This window comes from Sporothrix schenckii, assembly GCF_000961545.1.
Source record: "Sporothrix schenckii 1099-18 chromosome Unknown Cont48, whole genome shotgun sequence".
NCBI classification, from domain to species: Eukaryota; Fungi; Ascomycota; class Sordariomycetes; order Ophiostomatales; family Ophiostomataceae; genus Sporothrix; species Sporothrix schenckii.
In genome coordinates this window covers 1,721,353-1,733,426 of record NW_015971149.1, presented here as the reverse complement: position 1 = coordinate 1,733,426, position 12,074 = coordinate 1,721,353, and the positions used below count along the sequence as shown (strand labels likewise).

The 12,074-nt window shown below is 59.0% G+C and overlaps 4 protein-coding genes across 4 annotated transcripts; 2 read left to right on the top strand and 2 right to left on the bottom strand.

Moving 5' to 3' along the window:
• Positions 1-2,013: 2,013 nt before the first annotated feature.
• On the top strand, positions 2,014-3,638 carry SPSK_00772 (V-type H+-transporting ATPase 54 kD subunit; the record flags this gene model as incomplete). The annotated part of the gene is made up of 2 exons (XM_016727720.1): positions 2,014-2,945; positions 3,023-3,638. The coding sequence occupies 2 exons, from the start codon at positions 2,014-2,016 to the stop codon at positions 3,636-3,638; spliced, it is 1,548 nt and encodes a 515-aa protein (XP_016584391.1).
• Positions 3,639-3,999: 361 nt separating this feature from the next.
• On the bottom strand, positions 4,000-5,913 carry SPSK_00741 (uncharacterized protein; the record flags this gene model as incomplete). The annotated part of the gene is made up of 1 exon (XM_016727689.1): positions 4,000-5,913. One exon carries the CDS (start codon positions 5,911-5,913, stop codon positions 4,000-4,002), a length of 1,914 nt encoding a protein of 637 aa, XP_016584390.1.
• Positions 5,914-7,039: 1,126 nt separating this feature from the next.
• On the bottom strand, positions 7,040-8,060 carry SPSK_00851 (uncharacterized protein; the record flags this gene model as incomplete). Its single annotated transcript, XM_016727797.1, has 2 exons — positions 7,040-7,791; positions 7,859-8,060. 2 exons carry the CDS (start codon positions 8,058-8,060, stop codon positions 7,040-7,042), a joined length of 954 nt encoding a protein of 317 aa, XP_016584389.1.
• A 1,823-nt stretch (positions 8,061-9,883) lies between these two features.
• On the top strand, positions 9,884-11,991 carry SPSK_10978 (oxidoreductase; the record flags this gene model as incomplete). The annotated part of the gene is made up of 2 exons (XM_016737199.1): positions 9,884-9,953; positions 10,022-11,991. The coding sequence occupies 2 exons, from the start codon at positions 9,884-9,886 to the stop codon at positions 11,989-11,991; spliced, it is 2,040 nt and encodes a 679-aa protein (XP_016584388.1).
• Positions 11,992-12,074: the final 83 nt, after the last annotated feature.

The following is a 12,074-nucleotide window of genomic DNA, read 5'->3' as shown; positions in this document are numbered from 1 at the left end:
GCGGAAAGAAAGCTTAATTCGACAGAAGCCAGATCGGCGCGAAAGGTCTGCAATGTCGACACCTCGATTTCTCCAGAAGGGATTGGAGTATGTTGTATTCAAAAAAAAGTGAATTTGTCTCCAAATCGTCAGGCGGAAATGTCGTCAGCGGACCAGGGTCGGGTGTCGATGCGGAGGGGAAGTCGTGAAAGATGAGAATGCAACGACGGATACACAAGATGCACGATAAAAAGAGAGAGTGCGAGAAAAACAAAGAGGGAGGCAGAGAGTTGAAAGCAGATCAAAGAAAAGGAGAGAGGAAGCAAGTATTTTGGAATGCAAGTGGCATCCTGCGTCGACTTAAGAGGCAGGATGCATGCACTCTAACATGCGTGCCGCGCCGGCAGGCAGGTGCAAATCGGCCAAGACGAGTGAGCAAAAAAATATTAAAAATGGCTGGGAGGAAGGACCCGAAGGCGGGCAGTGGGTGTTGTAAGTGGTCACAGTGGAGAGAGGCCAGAAGCAAACATGGCAGACAGGGGAGTGGGTGCTGTTTAATGGTGGGCATTGGGCGACTTTGGCTCCATCGAACACGACACAGCGCTGCAAAATTACAGGGGTATGGCCTGGAAAAAGACGCCTCTCATTTCCCCCAACCTCCTTCCCGCTGCGCCAAAGCCAGCCAGCCAGCCTCTCGCATTTTTACAGGGGCAAAGAGGGGCGGCAGCCTCGTCATCGTGAGGAAGGTGCGATGCCGTTGCCATCCCGCCAGATCGTTGACAAGCATCGATCTTGGTAGTCGAAAAGAAGCCAGACGACCAGTATGGTTCTAAATTCTTTTGCACCCCTTCTCCTCTGCAGTGTCTCATCTATCGTGGATGAACTATCGTATGCTTGGTTCGCCGTTCTCGTCCCCAATGTCACAGCCAAGGCAGTGAATACGACGCCCAGACGTCCGTTCTCGGTCGGCGAGACTTTTGGGCCCCAACATACGGGCGTCTCGGGCACTGCCAACGCACAGTACGGTGATAACAGGCCAGACCAATCAGACAGACGCAGACGCCCAACTCGTCCGTGGTGGTGGTGCAGGCCATGCAAGTGCAGCCAGTGTTGTTTACTTGTTTTATGCCTCTTCGGGAAGCCCCGCTGCTAACGGGACGACAATCGATTAGTAGACGGGATCACGTGACTATGGACTGGCGGCAAATGCACTGTCAAAGCTCTCCAGCGTGAACCGTTTGGTCTTGGTTGCGGCTTTGGCATTTCTATCCGATAACCTACTTGTGCTTCGCATGTCCTCACGATTTCCACGTACGACCAAGGGCGCTGACACGCTCGGGATCTCGTCCGTTCCCCCCTCGGATTAGTAGTTGGGCCAGCGACGGCCAGCGAACGAGCGAACGCCCGGTGTAGTCCGTTTCCTTTTTTGGCTCTAGTTCAGTGTTGTATTTCTGTTTTACATATTTCGTATGTTGTATACATTCAAAAGCTTACGAAAGGAATCAACGAAAGCCTCCTATCAGGTTCCGTTGTCTTGATGTTTTTTACCTCGTTCGCTCTTTCAATCGCATCTTCTTATCTTATCGCACCAGCCTCTTTCCGTTTTGGTGGCGGTGTTGGACGCGGCATTTTGTGGCCCAAGCTTTGGGGGAGCTTAGCGGGGCGTGAAAGTCATTGGCGGTAGCGGAGCACCTAACCTTCTCTAGCGTGCAGTGCTGTACTTCAGTACCAAGGAAGCACTGCATTCGTAGCAGCAGACCTTCTTGACACCATCGTCACCAGGCACCGACTATCACCAGCCAGAAGCTCTCAGCGCCTCGACATCCCGACTACCACCAGACGCACAGGCCGTAACGAAGGCTCTTTTATTGCAGCATCGGCTGTTGGTCATTGGTGCATTGATTGCGACGACGCCGCCATCGAGCACCGGTCTCTCTCGGCTCGAAAAACGATCTCGATCTTGACTCTCGATTCTTCCCGGCACTCTTCCTCTCCTCCACGCCTCCATCTCCCTTCCACCCTCCTCTCGCCACAATGTCTGTCGACCCGCCGACCTACCTGACGGCGCTGCAGAACAACATCCGCACACGGCCAATCCCATGGGATGGCGCGGTGAGAGCCGGCACCGTGCTGGAGTGGCAGCTGACCAAGATCCGGGCCGTCGACAAGGTCAAGAAGGACGTCCGCAAGCAGGCCATCGAGAGCGACCTTGACGGCTACCGGATACTGTTTTCTGGCGGCGCTGGCAAGGACGAGCCCAGCGTCCTGCAGTCCGCGGCACGGCGCACCGACGTGGTGCAATACATCCTGGTGCTGCTCAACGATTTACTGGAAGCCATTCCGTCACTGGCCCGGGCCATTCTGGCGCCCGCACAGAGACAACGGGGCGCACAGGACACACAGTCGAGCAGAGCCGACGACCCATTTCGCCACATTCTGCCGCTGCTCGCCCACTCCAACAACGCCGACGACCCGATCCCGCTGCTGACGGCCACCGTGCTGACGACGCTGCTCGCCAACGCACGCGACGAGTCCCCGGCGACGCTGGAGCGCGCGCTGCCGGCGCTGCTGAGCTACCTGTCGACGCTGGCGCAGCAGAGCGCCGACGCGGGCCTGCAAGACATTGGCGTGCTCGAGTCGTCGTCGCTGCTGTATGGGCGGGCGACGCGCAAGCAGTTCTGGGCGCAGCGCAGCGAGACAGTCGCGCCGCTGATTACGATTTTGCGGACGGCAGCCGGGGTGAGCACGAGCGGCGGCGAGGACACGGCGGCGGGCCTGTGGCGTGCCACGGGCGGCGGCCCCAACGGCGGCGCGGCCGCCAGCAGCGACGCCGTGGCCAGCCGCTTTGGCGCGCTGCTCGAGGGCTCGATCGGCGGCGGTGTGGGCCTGCAGCTGCTGTACCATGTCCTGCTGGTGCTGTGGCAGCTGTCGTTTGACGCTGCCGACATTGGCGACGACCTGAACGAGTAGGTGCCGCCTGGCGACTTGTTCCTCTTTCTTTCCACTTTCTCTTTCTCTTTCCTACTTGTCACTAACCGTACAGGGAATACGACTTTGTGCTGCTGGCGACACAGCTGCTGCGGCTGTCGCCCAAGGAAAAGACGACGCGGCTGCTCGTGGCCACGCTGCTCAACCTGTTGTCGGCCAACCGCGCGACGCTGCTGCCGACGGCCGTGCTCGCGCGCCTGCCCGCCCTGCTCAAGAACGTGGCCGGCCGCCAGCACGCCGACACGGACCTGCAGGACGACCTGCAGCAGCTGCGCGACCTGCTCGACGAGTACACGGCCACCAAGACGACCTTTGACGAGTACGTCGCCGAGGTCAACACGGGCCACCTGCGCTGGTCGCCGCCGCACCGCAGCACCGTCTTCTGGGCCGAGAACGCGCGCCGCATCCTCGACGAGGACAACGGCGCCATCCCGCGCAAGCTGGCCGACATCATGGCCAAGCCGTGGGACAACGACAAGGCCGTGCTGGCGATTGCGTGCAACGACATTGGCGCGCTGGTGCGCGAGGTGCCGGAGCGGCGCAGCACGCTGGAGAAGCTGGGCCTGAAGACGCGCGTGATGCAGCTGATGGGCGAGGCGGACGAGTCGGTGCGCTGGGAGAGTCTGCAGGCGCTGGGCGGCTGGCTCAAGTACAGCTTCGAGACGAAGTAGGGCGGGTTGCCTGATGGCAAGGTCGGCTCACCGTCTTTGTGTTGTTATGGTTTGCTGTCTGGTCTCGTCTTGCTTGTCTCTCTTTTCTGCCTGTTTTCCTTTCTTGTTCGTCTACTATTGCATCCTGTAGTTTTGTTACTTCTTGGGCGACTTCCAGCAGTCGATACTGTGACGCCCTTTTCTGTTTTATTTTCTGAACTTCCTTCATTGTTGTTGCATCTCATAGAATCAGTCACACTACAGTTTTGCATCTTGGCATCTAATTCTTTTGGATTCTCTATATCCTTTCTCTATATTCTGTTTTCAAATTCGGTTCGGGACGAAAGCCCTTATGTACAGACAGGTCTCTCTTCGACCACGCCTACTTTGTGCTGCGAAGACCCTTGCCGTTGATAAACACCGACGCAACCACAGCAAGCAGGGCCACAATCGCCGACGCGGCAAACGAGTACTGCAGGCCCTCGTAGTAGACGTGCCGCGCCTTGAGCTGCAGGTCGGCCGGCAGCTCGAGCAGGTACGACACCGAGTGGCGCAGCTCGTCGACGACACGCGCCAGCTCGTCCCCGTCCTGGATCGTGTCCGCCAGCACCTGCGGCAGGCGCAGGCTCAGCGTCGTCTGCAGGACGGCCGACGTAATGGCCACGCCCCAGACCATGCCCAGCGACCGGACCAGGTACACCGACGACGCGACGACGGCGTGGTCGTTGTGCTCAAACGTCGCCAGCGACGTGAAGAGGATGCCCGGGAACACGATGCCCTGGCCGAGGTTGGCCGGGAAGATGTACACCAAATACTTCCAGGCAGCGACGCCCTCGAACCCGAGCGACGCCACGAGGCCGTTGCCGAGGACCATGAAGGCGGCGCCGACGCGGACGAGCGTGGTCAGGCGGCCCCAGCGCGACATGACGACGCCGGCCACGAGGCCGCCAATGGGCGAGGCCAGCGAGGGGATGGCAAGGCGGGCGCCGGCCTTGGTGGCGGAGTCGCGCAGGACGACCTGGAAGAAGAGCGGCAGCGTGAAGAGGTAGGCATAGGCGGCGAAGCCGACGCAGACGTTGGCGGTCTCGGTGGCCAGCGGCAGACGGCCGCGGAGCATGCGCAGCGGAATGATGGGCGCCACGGCGGGTCGGCCGTCGGCGTCGGCGTCGGCGTCGGCGTTGGCGTCGGTCGCGCGCTCGCGGCGGCCTTCCACGCGGAGGAACAGCGCCAGCAGCACGACGCTGCCGACGAGGCACAGCCAGACCCAGGGACTGCTCCAGGGCAGCTCGTTGCCGCCCAGGCTGAGACCGACAAGCTGCACGGACACGCCCACGATGAGCAGCAGCGCGCCCGTGACGTCGATGCGGGCCCACGTGCGACGGAACGAGCGGTCGCCCATCATCATGTGGGCCGGGTTCTGGACTACGCGCAGGCCCAGGACAAAGACGGCCAGCGACACGGGCACCTGCGCGGCAAAGCACCAGCGCCAGCCGATGGTGTCCGTGATGGAGCCGCCAAAGGACGCGCCGCAGATGGCGCCGAAGCCGTAGACGCCGTTCTGCATCGCCTGGTACATGCCGCGGCGCCGGAACGGGATCATGTCCGAGTTGACAATGGTCGCCATGGTCATGAGCCCGCCGCCGCCGAGACCGGCCAGGGCGCGCATGCTGTTGAGGACGACAATGCTGGGCGCCAGGGCGCAGCCGGCACAGCCCAGGGCAAAGGCGGCCGTCGACAGCAGGAAGCACACGCGGCGGCCCACGAGGTCGGACACGCGGCCGTACAGCGGCTGAAACGCAGTGCTGGTGACGAGGTACGACGTGGTCAGCCAGGAGGCGGCGTTGGCGGCGCCAAAGTCGGAGCTGATGACGGCGTAGGTGGAGGCGGTAATGGTGCCGTCGAAGCCGGAGAGAAAGACGTTGGCCATGATGGCGATCTGGATCCAGATGAAGCCCGGCGGTGGTGACCAGCTGTCGTCGGCGGAGGTTGTGGCGGTAGAGGGACCAAGCGGTACGGTGCCCAGCTCCGCCGCTATGTCGAGCTCGAGGTCGCTGTCATCGTCGCCGTCGTCGTCGTCGTTATTGTCTTTGCCCAGTAACCGTTCGTGTTCGACCGAGCCGGAACCGTGCCCTGGTCGATCGTCCCAGTAATGTAGTTGGTCTTCAGCACCGCCATCTCCTCCATTCGTCTCCGGAGTCAAGGTCTGCATCTTGGTGGTTGTTGGTGGTATGTCCACGTCGACTTGTGGAACAGCCGAATTTCGGCGCGGGCGCGGTGTCGTAATTAAGGACGCCATCGTGGGGGTAGGGGAGAGTGGGGAGGTCAACGAGGTTCCGGAGTATGTGGAAATGCGGGAGGGTATTGATTAAACAATAATGGGAATAAATGAGCAACATGAACTGTCCATGTTTTTTTGTATTTGTTTATTTAATTTTTATTTTTATTTTTTTAAAAGAAAACTGAAAACGAGAGACAAAATGTGTAAAATGAAGACAAAATAAATAAAATCGGAAAGGCGAGTCATACGGCGGCGGGATTGTCCTACATGACATATGTCTCGTCGAAATGCAACTCAAAAAACGGTGGCAACGAACATCATTTCTATTCGTAAATGAGTTGTATTGCAGAGAAAAAAATCTGGCAGCTAATTATCCAACCGACGCCGCTGTACGAATGTAGTGCCGTCTTGCTCAGTAACATGAACCCTGTAAACGCCGTTCATATGCTTGGCGTAAGAATCGAGATCCTTAGTTTAGTGACGGAATCTGTCATGGCTGCAGCCGTTAGAGAGACTGTTGGTGGACTTTGCTATAACTGTCGCTTGATGGGAGAATTGTTGCTGCAAATGGCATCATTTATGGCCGGCAATGTGGAGAGCAGAAATAGAGTCGGGACGAAACGTGGACGGGAAGTGGAATATCATTAGACTTTCGCAAGCCAAAAGACTGTCTTTTCATCTGGAGATCGGCCGAGATACACGACAAAAAACAGCAGTCGCCGGTGACAGTGTAGCCGCAGGAAACAAAACACAACGTTGAAGTATTTTTAATAATAAGCTTTATTTTATTAGGAACACACATATATTCTTTTGTCCCGGACATAATACATTACCATCCATACCCCCCAAACAATAATCATAGACACATCAAGGGATCAAGGCATGTCAGAGAAAAGACGGACCCATTCCCTTGCCAAAAGTCCAAACGCCAACTGCCGTGGAAACAATACAAGAAAAAACAAAAGTCCACAAGCTTCAGAGGTCGTGCTGTAGGACAATAAACAGAAATTAAAGTTGAAAAGACGCTATCCGGTAGACGCTCCCGAGATAGCATTATTAACGAAATGTAGTCGAAGCATGTGTATACAGGGAACATTAGACTCGTCGACGAAAGCAGCTGACGGGTGCCGTGGAGGACCGCCATCTATTGCGCCTCTTGTGGCTCGGCTGCGACGGCGGCCAACGGCCGGCTCGTGTTCCGGTCCATCGGTGTCAGCTCGGCGCCCTGGCCGCTCGGGGCCCGTTTCCGACCCAACGGGGCATTGCCGCCCTCGGCTGTGTGGTCGCTGCCAAACTTGGAAAAGAAGGCGCCCCGTTTGCGGATGAAGTTGGAGGCGACACTGCCCGCGGTCGTGGGTGTCGCGTGGCTGGCCGTCGTCTGGGCATGGGCCTGCCCTTGCCGGCCGTCGTCGAGGCCGACCTCCTCGAAGCCTTCGTCAGCGGGTGGGAAGCGATGGTCGTTGGCGAGGCGCGACGGCCGTGCGTAGGCGTTGGCGTTGGCGTTGGCAATGCCGACGCTGCCGGGGCTGAGGTTCCTGCGAAACGTCGACGAGTCCAGGCTTTGCCGTCCGGCGGCACTGCTGCCCCACTCGTTGGCCGCCACGACGGGCGACTTGGCCGAGATGTCAAAGGACCGGCGGTACGAGTCAAACGACTCGCGCGAGATGGAAAAGGGCTCAATGTCACCGAGGCTGCTGCGGCCGCCGGCTGTCGGGCTGTTTCCATTGTTGTTGTTGCTGCTGTGGTTGTCTGTAGACGACCGAGACAGCGACGACAGGGATGTGATGTAGGTGCGGCGGTGGCCGTTACCGTGGCCGTGTGCGCCCGATGTCGACCAAAAGGCGTCGCGCTCCGAGGTCGGCGACGGCGGTAGGTAGACGCCGCTGTCGTTGACGACTGGGCTTGTTAGTAGTCGGACTGCAAACAAGAGGATACGTCAAGAAGACCAGGTGGCGGGGCCTACCACTCATTTTGTAATCGCCTGTGTCTTGGCTGCGGCGGCTGCGCATGCTTGTCGACGACGAGGCCATGGACCCGACGGTGTCGACGCGCTCAAAGGACGGCTGCTTCGGGAGGTCGCCAACGGCGCTGACGTCGGCCGAGCCGGGACGCAGAGCCGGCTCGTCGGCGGCCGTGCGCCTTGCAAAGGGATTGCGGATCGGCATTGTGCGAAGATGCGAGGATGCGAGGATGCGAGGATGCAATGGTGCGGATGCGCGGATGTGATGATGTGATGATGTGATGATGTTCGACGCAAGACGGACCAAGAGATTGTAAATATGGGACGTCCGATCGGATGTTGAGGGAATTGAAGCTGGGGATGTACAGGACAAAGTCGAGGAATGGTAGAACGCTCGAACGTGCGAAAAAACGAGAATGAGACAGAAATAAAGAGAACAGAAAACCAAAACCAGATCTGCTCGCTCGTATGGTCTGGCGGCACACGATGCGGCCGTCAGTTTGCGGTAGCAAGAATTCCTCATACCTCACAAAGAGGGTACTTTCTCTCCGATGGGTCCACCGACGTCAGACGACAGGGACGGGGGAAGGAGCACAAAGAGGGGCACGCCTAGTTGCCGAAGACGGAAAGACCTGCAAGCCTCTACCCACTCAAAAGTACAACAGTATGTCGTATTGCAACACTTACATCGAGATTTCCGGGCTAAATTCATAGCAGGTCTTTTTACAGACGCTGTCAGGTTTTTTCTCAACTAACCAATGCACACAGCCTCACAGCCTCGGATTATCTGAACAGGGTGTGGAATCGGAAATTGTGCATTGTGAATCGTCTAGTCTCTCAACAGAGAAGGAACGGGTTTGAACTTGAACCCGTTCCTGTTTAAACCGGCAGCAGATGCAATCGAGGAAGGAGCCCGCCAGTCGCTGCCCCCGATCTCCCACCCTTTCCTCCTCAAGCGGGCCTCTTGAGGAAGCTGCTGCCCGCTGGACATGGCAGCGATCATCGTCGTTGCCACTCTGAACGCCCAATCTGGCCATTGCGTTGGCAGCGCCTGCCCGCCAACAACCACATTCCAGTCGGGAAACAGGAGACGGCCCACAATTACTAAGACGGCGCGGGCGGCACGTTACGTCAACAAGTCAATCTCGACGCCCATATCTCTGTGTCTTGCCACGCATTTCGACCTTACGAATATGCTCGAGGCATGCAGGTTGCGCAAACCGTAAAACACGGCTGCACATGCTCGTGCCTCCCGCGCTGTCTGCTTCTGTTCGTTCTGTTTCTGAGAGCTGGCTGAAACCCCGCCGAGTCAAACAATACGACGTGCTGTCAAGACACGACTTTCTATTGCCTCCCGTCCGGCGGTGCGTCCTCGTCCCGACCAATGGCTAGCCGGCGCTTTCGTGCATACAGCAAAAGCCCCCCAGGAGGTCGAATTGGTCGAATTGAGCCAATGTCTTGCTCAATGCCCTTGCTGTCCCCATCTCGACTGCATAACGAGATGAGATAACATGGGCGTTGTGGGAAGCCACTGGAAATAAGTCTCATTTTGGGCGTCTATTTGATGTCGATTGTCTGATAGCGCATGACGATATAGCTGTTGGGTCCAGGAACGGGAACGGGGACATCCACAGAAAGCCAACAAGATGCCGGGCACCCATCCAGTTGGCGCTTGCAGCCTCATGCGAACGACGGCGCCGTCATCGAGACAGCGCTGGCGCCAGGGAAAGCTGGGACGGGTGGGGCAAAGGCGGTGAGCCACCAAAGGCTGCAAATGCCGCTTAAAAAGAAAAGAAAAAAGGAAAGAACGAGAAAGGCGGCTGATACTGGAGAAGGCCCTCTTGTACTCCAAGCGCAACATACTTTCGCTGGTGTTGCTACTTGAGCTCCGATCAGCCGATTTTGCAGAATCATTTTTTTTCTTGTTTTCTGTCACCGGCGTTTTGGTCAGTCTCTCTCTTCCTCAACAACACTATCTTTGACTCGACATCGCCATCCCAAGTACTTCGACACTCCACTGGCGACCCAATGCCCGCCTCGACAAAGAGAAAGGCGGACGCCCCCTTGGGCAAGACGTCTGCCAAGCGCGTCAAGAAGGGTGAGTTTGCTGAGGAGACAACCGACAGAGCACGTCGTCTACCGTGCGTCGTTTATCTAACAGTGTAGCCATCTCTCCCGAGGTCGCCAAGGAGCGCTTTCGCAAGGGTCTCTTCGACTCGTCCGTCCTCGACCGCTACACCGCCGAGTACGCCGCCTCCGCGCCCTACAAGCATGCCGTCATCAACGGCCTCGTCGACGACGCGCTGCTCCGCTCCGTCCGCGACGAGATTCGCGAAAACGTCTCCTTCACCCCCAAGGAGACCGACATCTACAAGATCCACCAGTCCGGCGACCTCGCCAACCTCGACGGCCTCGACGACGAGGCCCTGGCCAAGCTGCCGTCCCTGCTCGCCCTGCGAGACGCGCTCTACTCCGAGTCCTTCCGCCACTACGTCTCCCACATCACCGGCTGCGGATCTTTGAGTGGCCGCAAAACGGACATGGCCATCAACGTCTACACCCCCGGCTGCTACCTGCTGTGCCACGACGACGTCATTGGCAGCCGCAAGGTCAGCTACATTCTGTACCTGACCGACCCGGACACGCCCTGGCAGAGCGAGTGGGGCGGCGCGCTGCGCCTGTTCCCCGTGTCCGAGAAGACGGGCGCGAACGGCGAGGTCGCCAAGACGCCCGGCCCCGACCCCGTCAAGACCATCCCGCCCGCATGGAACCAGCTCAGCTTCTTTGCCGTGCAGCCCGGCGAGAGCTTCCACGACGTCGAGGAGGTCTATCATGCGCCCACCCCCCAAGAGCTCGAGGCCAATGGCGGCCGCGTGCGCATGGCCATCAGCGGCTGGTTCCACATCCCGCAGCCCGGCGAGGACGGCTTCGTGCCGGGCGCCGAGGAGGCACAGGCCAAGAACAGTGGCCTCATGCAGCTGCAGGGCAACCCGGACCAGCACGACCGGCCGCAGCCCAAGACAGTCGAGGTTGGTGGTGGTGCGGGTGCGAATACAGAAAGCCAAGAGAGCCGTACCAGCCAAGAGTTTAACGAAGCGGACCTCGAGTTTTTGTTGCAATACCTTGCGCCGTCGTACCTGACACCAGACACGCTCACCGGCGTGGCCGAGCACTTTGACGAGCACTCGAGCATTACCCTGCCGTCCATTCTCAAGGCCAGCTTTGCCGAGCGCCTGCGCGAGGACATTGAGAAGCGCGAGAAGGACGCCAGCGAGAAGGGCGAAAAGGGCCACAAAGAAAAGGACGACTGGGAGGTGGCCCGTCCGCCGCACAAGCACCGCTTCCAATACCTGCAGCAGGGCGACGCACCCAAGGACTCCCCGTGGTACGAGCTGCTGGACGTGCTGCTGCCGAGCATGCAGTTCCGCACCTGGCTCGAGATGGCCACGAGCACGACCGTGTCGTCGTTTGACCTGACGGCCCGCCGCTTCCGCCGTGGCAAGGACTACACGCTGGCCACCGGCCACGACGGCGAGGCGCGGCTGGAGCTGAACCTGGGCCTGACGCCGACGACAGGCTGGGGCGACAATGATGGAGACGATGACGATGAGGAGGAGGAGGAAGAAAACGAAGAGGAAGAACAGGAGGAGGCGAGTGGCGAGGGCAAGGGCAAGGGCAAGGGCAAAGCAAAGGCCAGACCCGCAAAGGAGGGCAAGTCCACGACGTCCAATGGCCACAAAGAAGAGAATGGCGGTGCTGAGGACGGCGCTGAAGAGGCCGATGTCGGCGGCCACGAGGTGTACATGGCCGGCGACGACGATGCCAACGACGACGCCGCCATCTACCGGTCCAACAACGACGATGACAACATCCTCTTCTTCCAGGCGGCCGCCTGGAACAAAATGACCATTGTGCTGCGCGACAGCGGCACCCTGCGCTTCGTCAAGTACATCAGCCGCAAGGCACCGGGCGACCGCTGGGACGTGTCCGCCACGTTTGAGATTGAGGAGGAGGACGAGGGCGGCGACGACGACGACGACGATGCGGAACCCGGCCCGAGCGGGAAGCCGCTGGGCGAGTCGTCCGAGGAGGAGTTTAACGGCTTCTCGAGCAGCGACGACTCGGACTCGGACTAGGCTGAGGATGAGACCCTGTAACATAAAACAACAATAACAGATAGCCTTTGCATTACGTTGTGTTTGATCACGAGCCATGACCA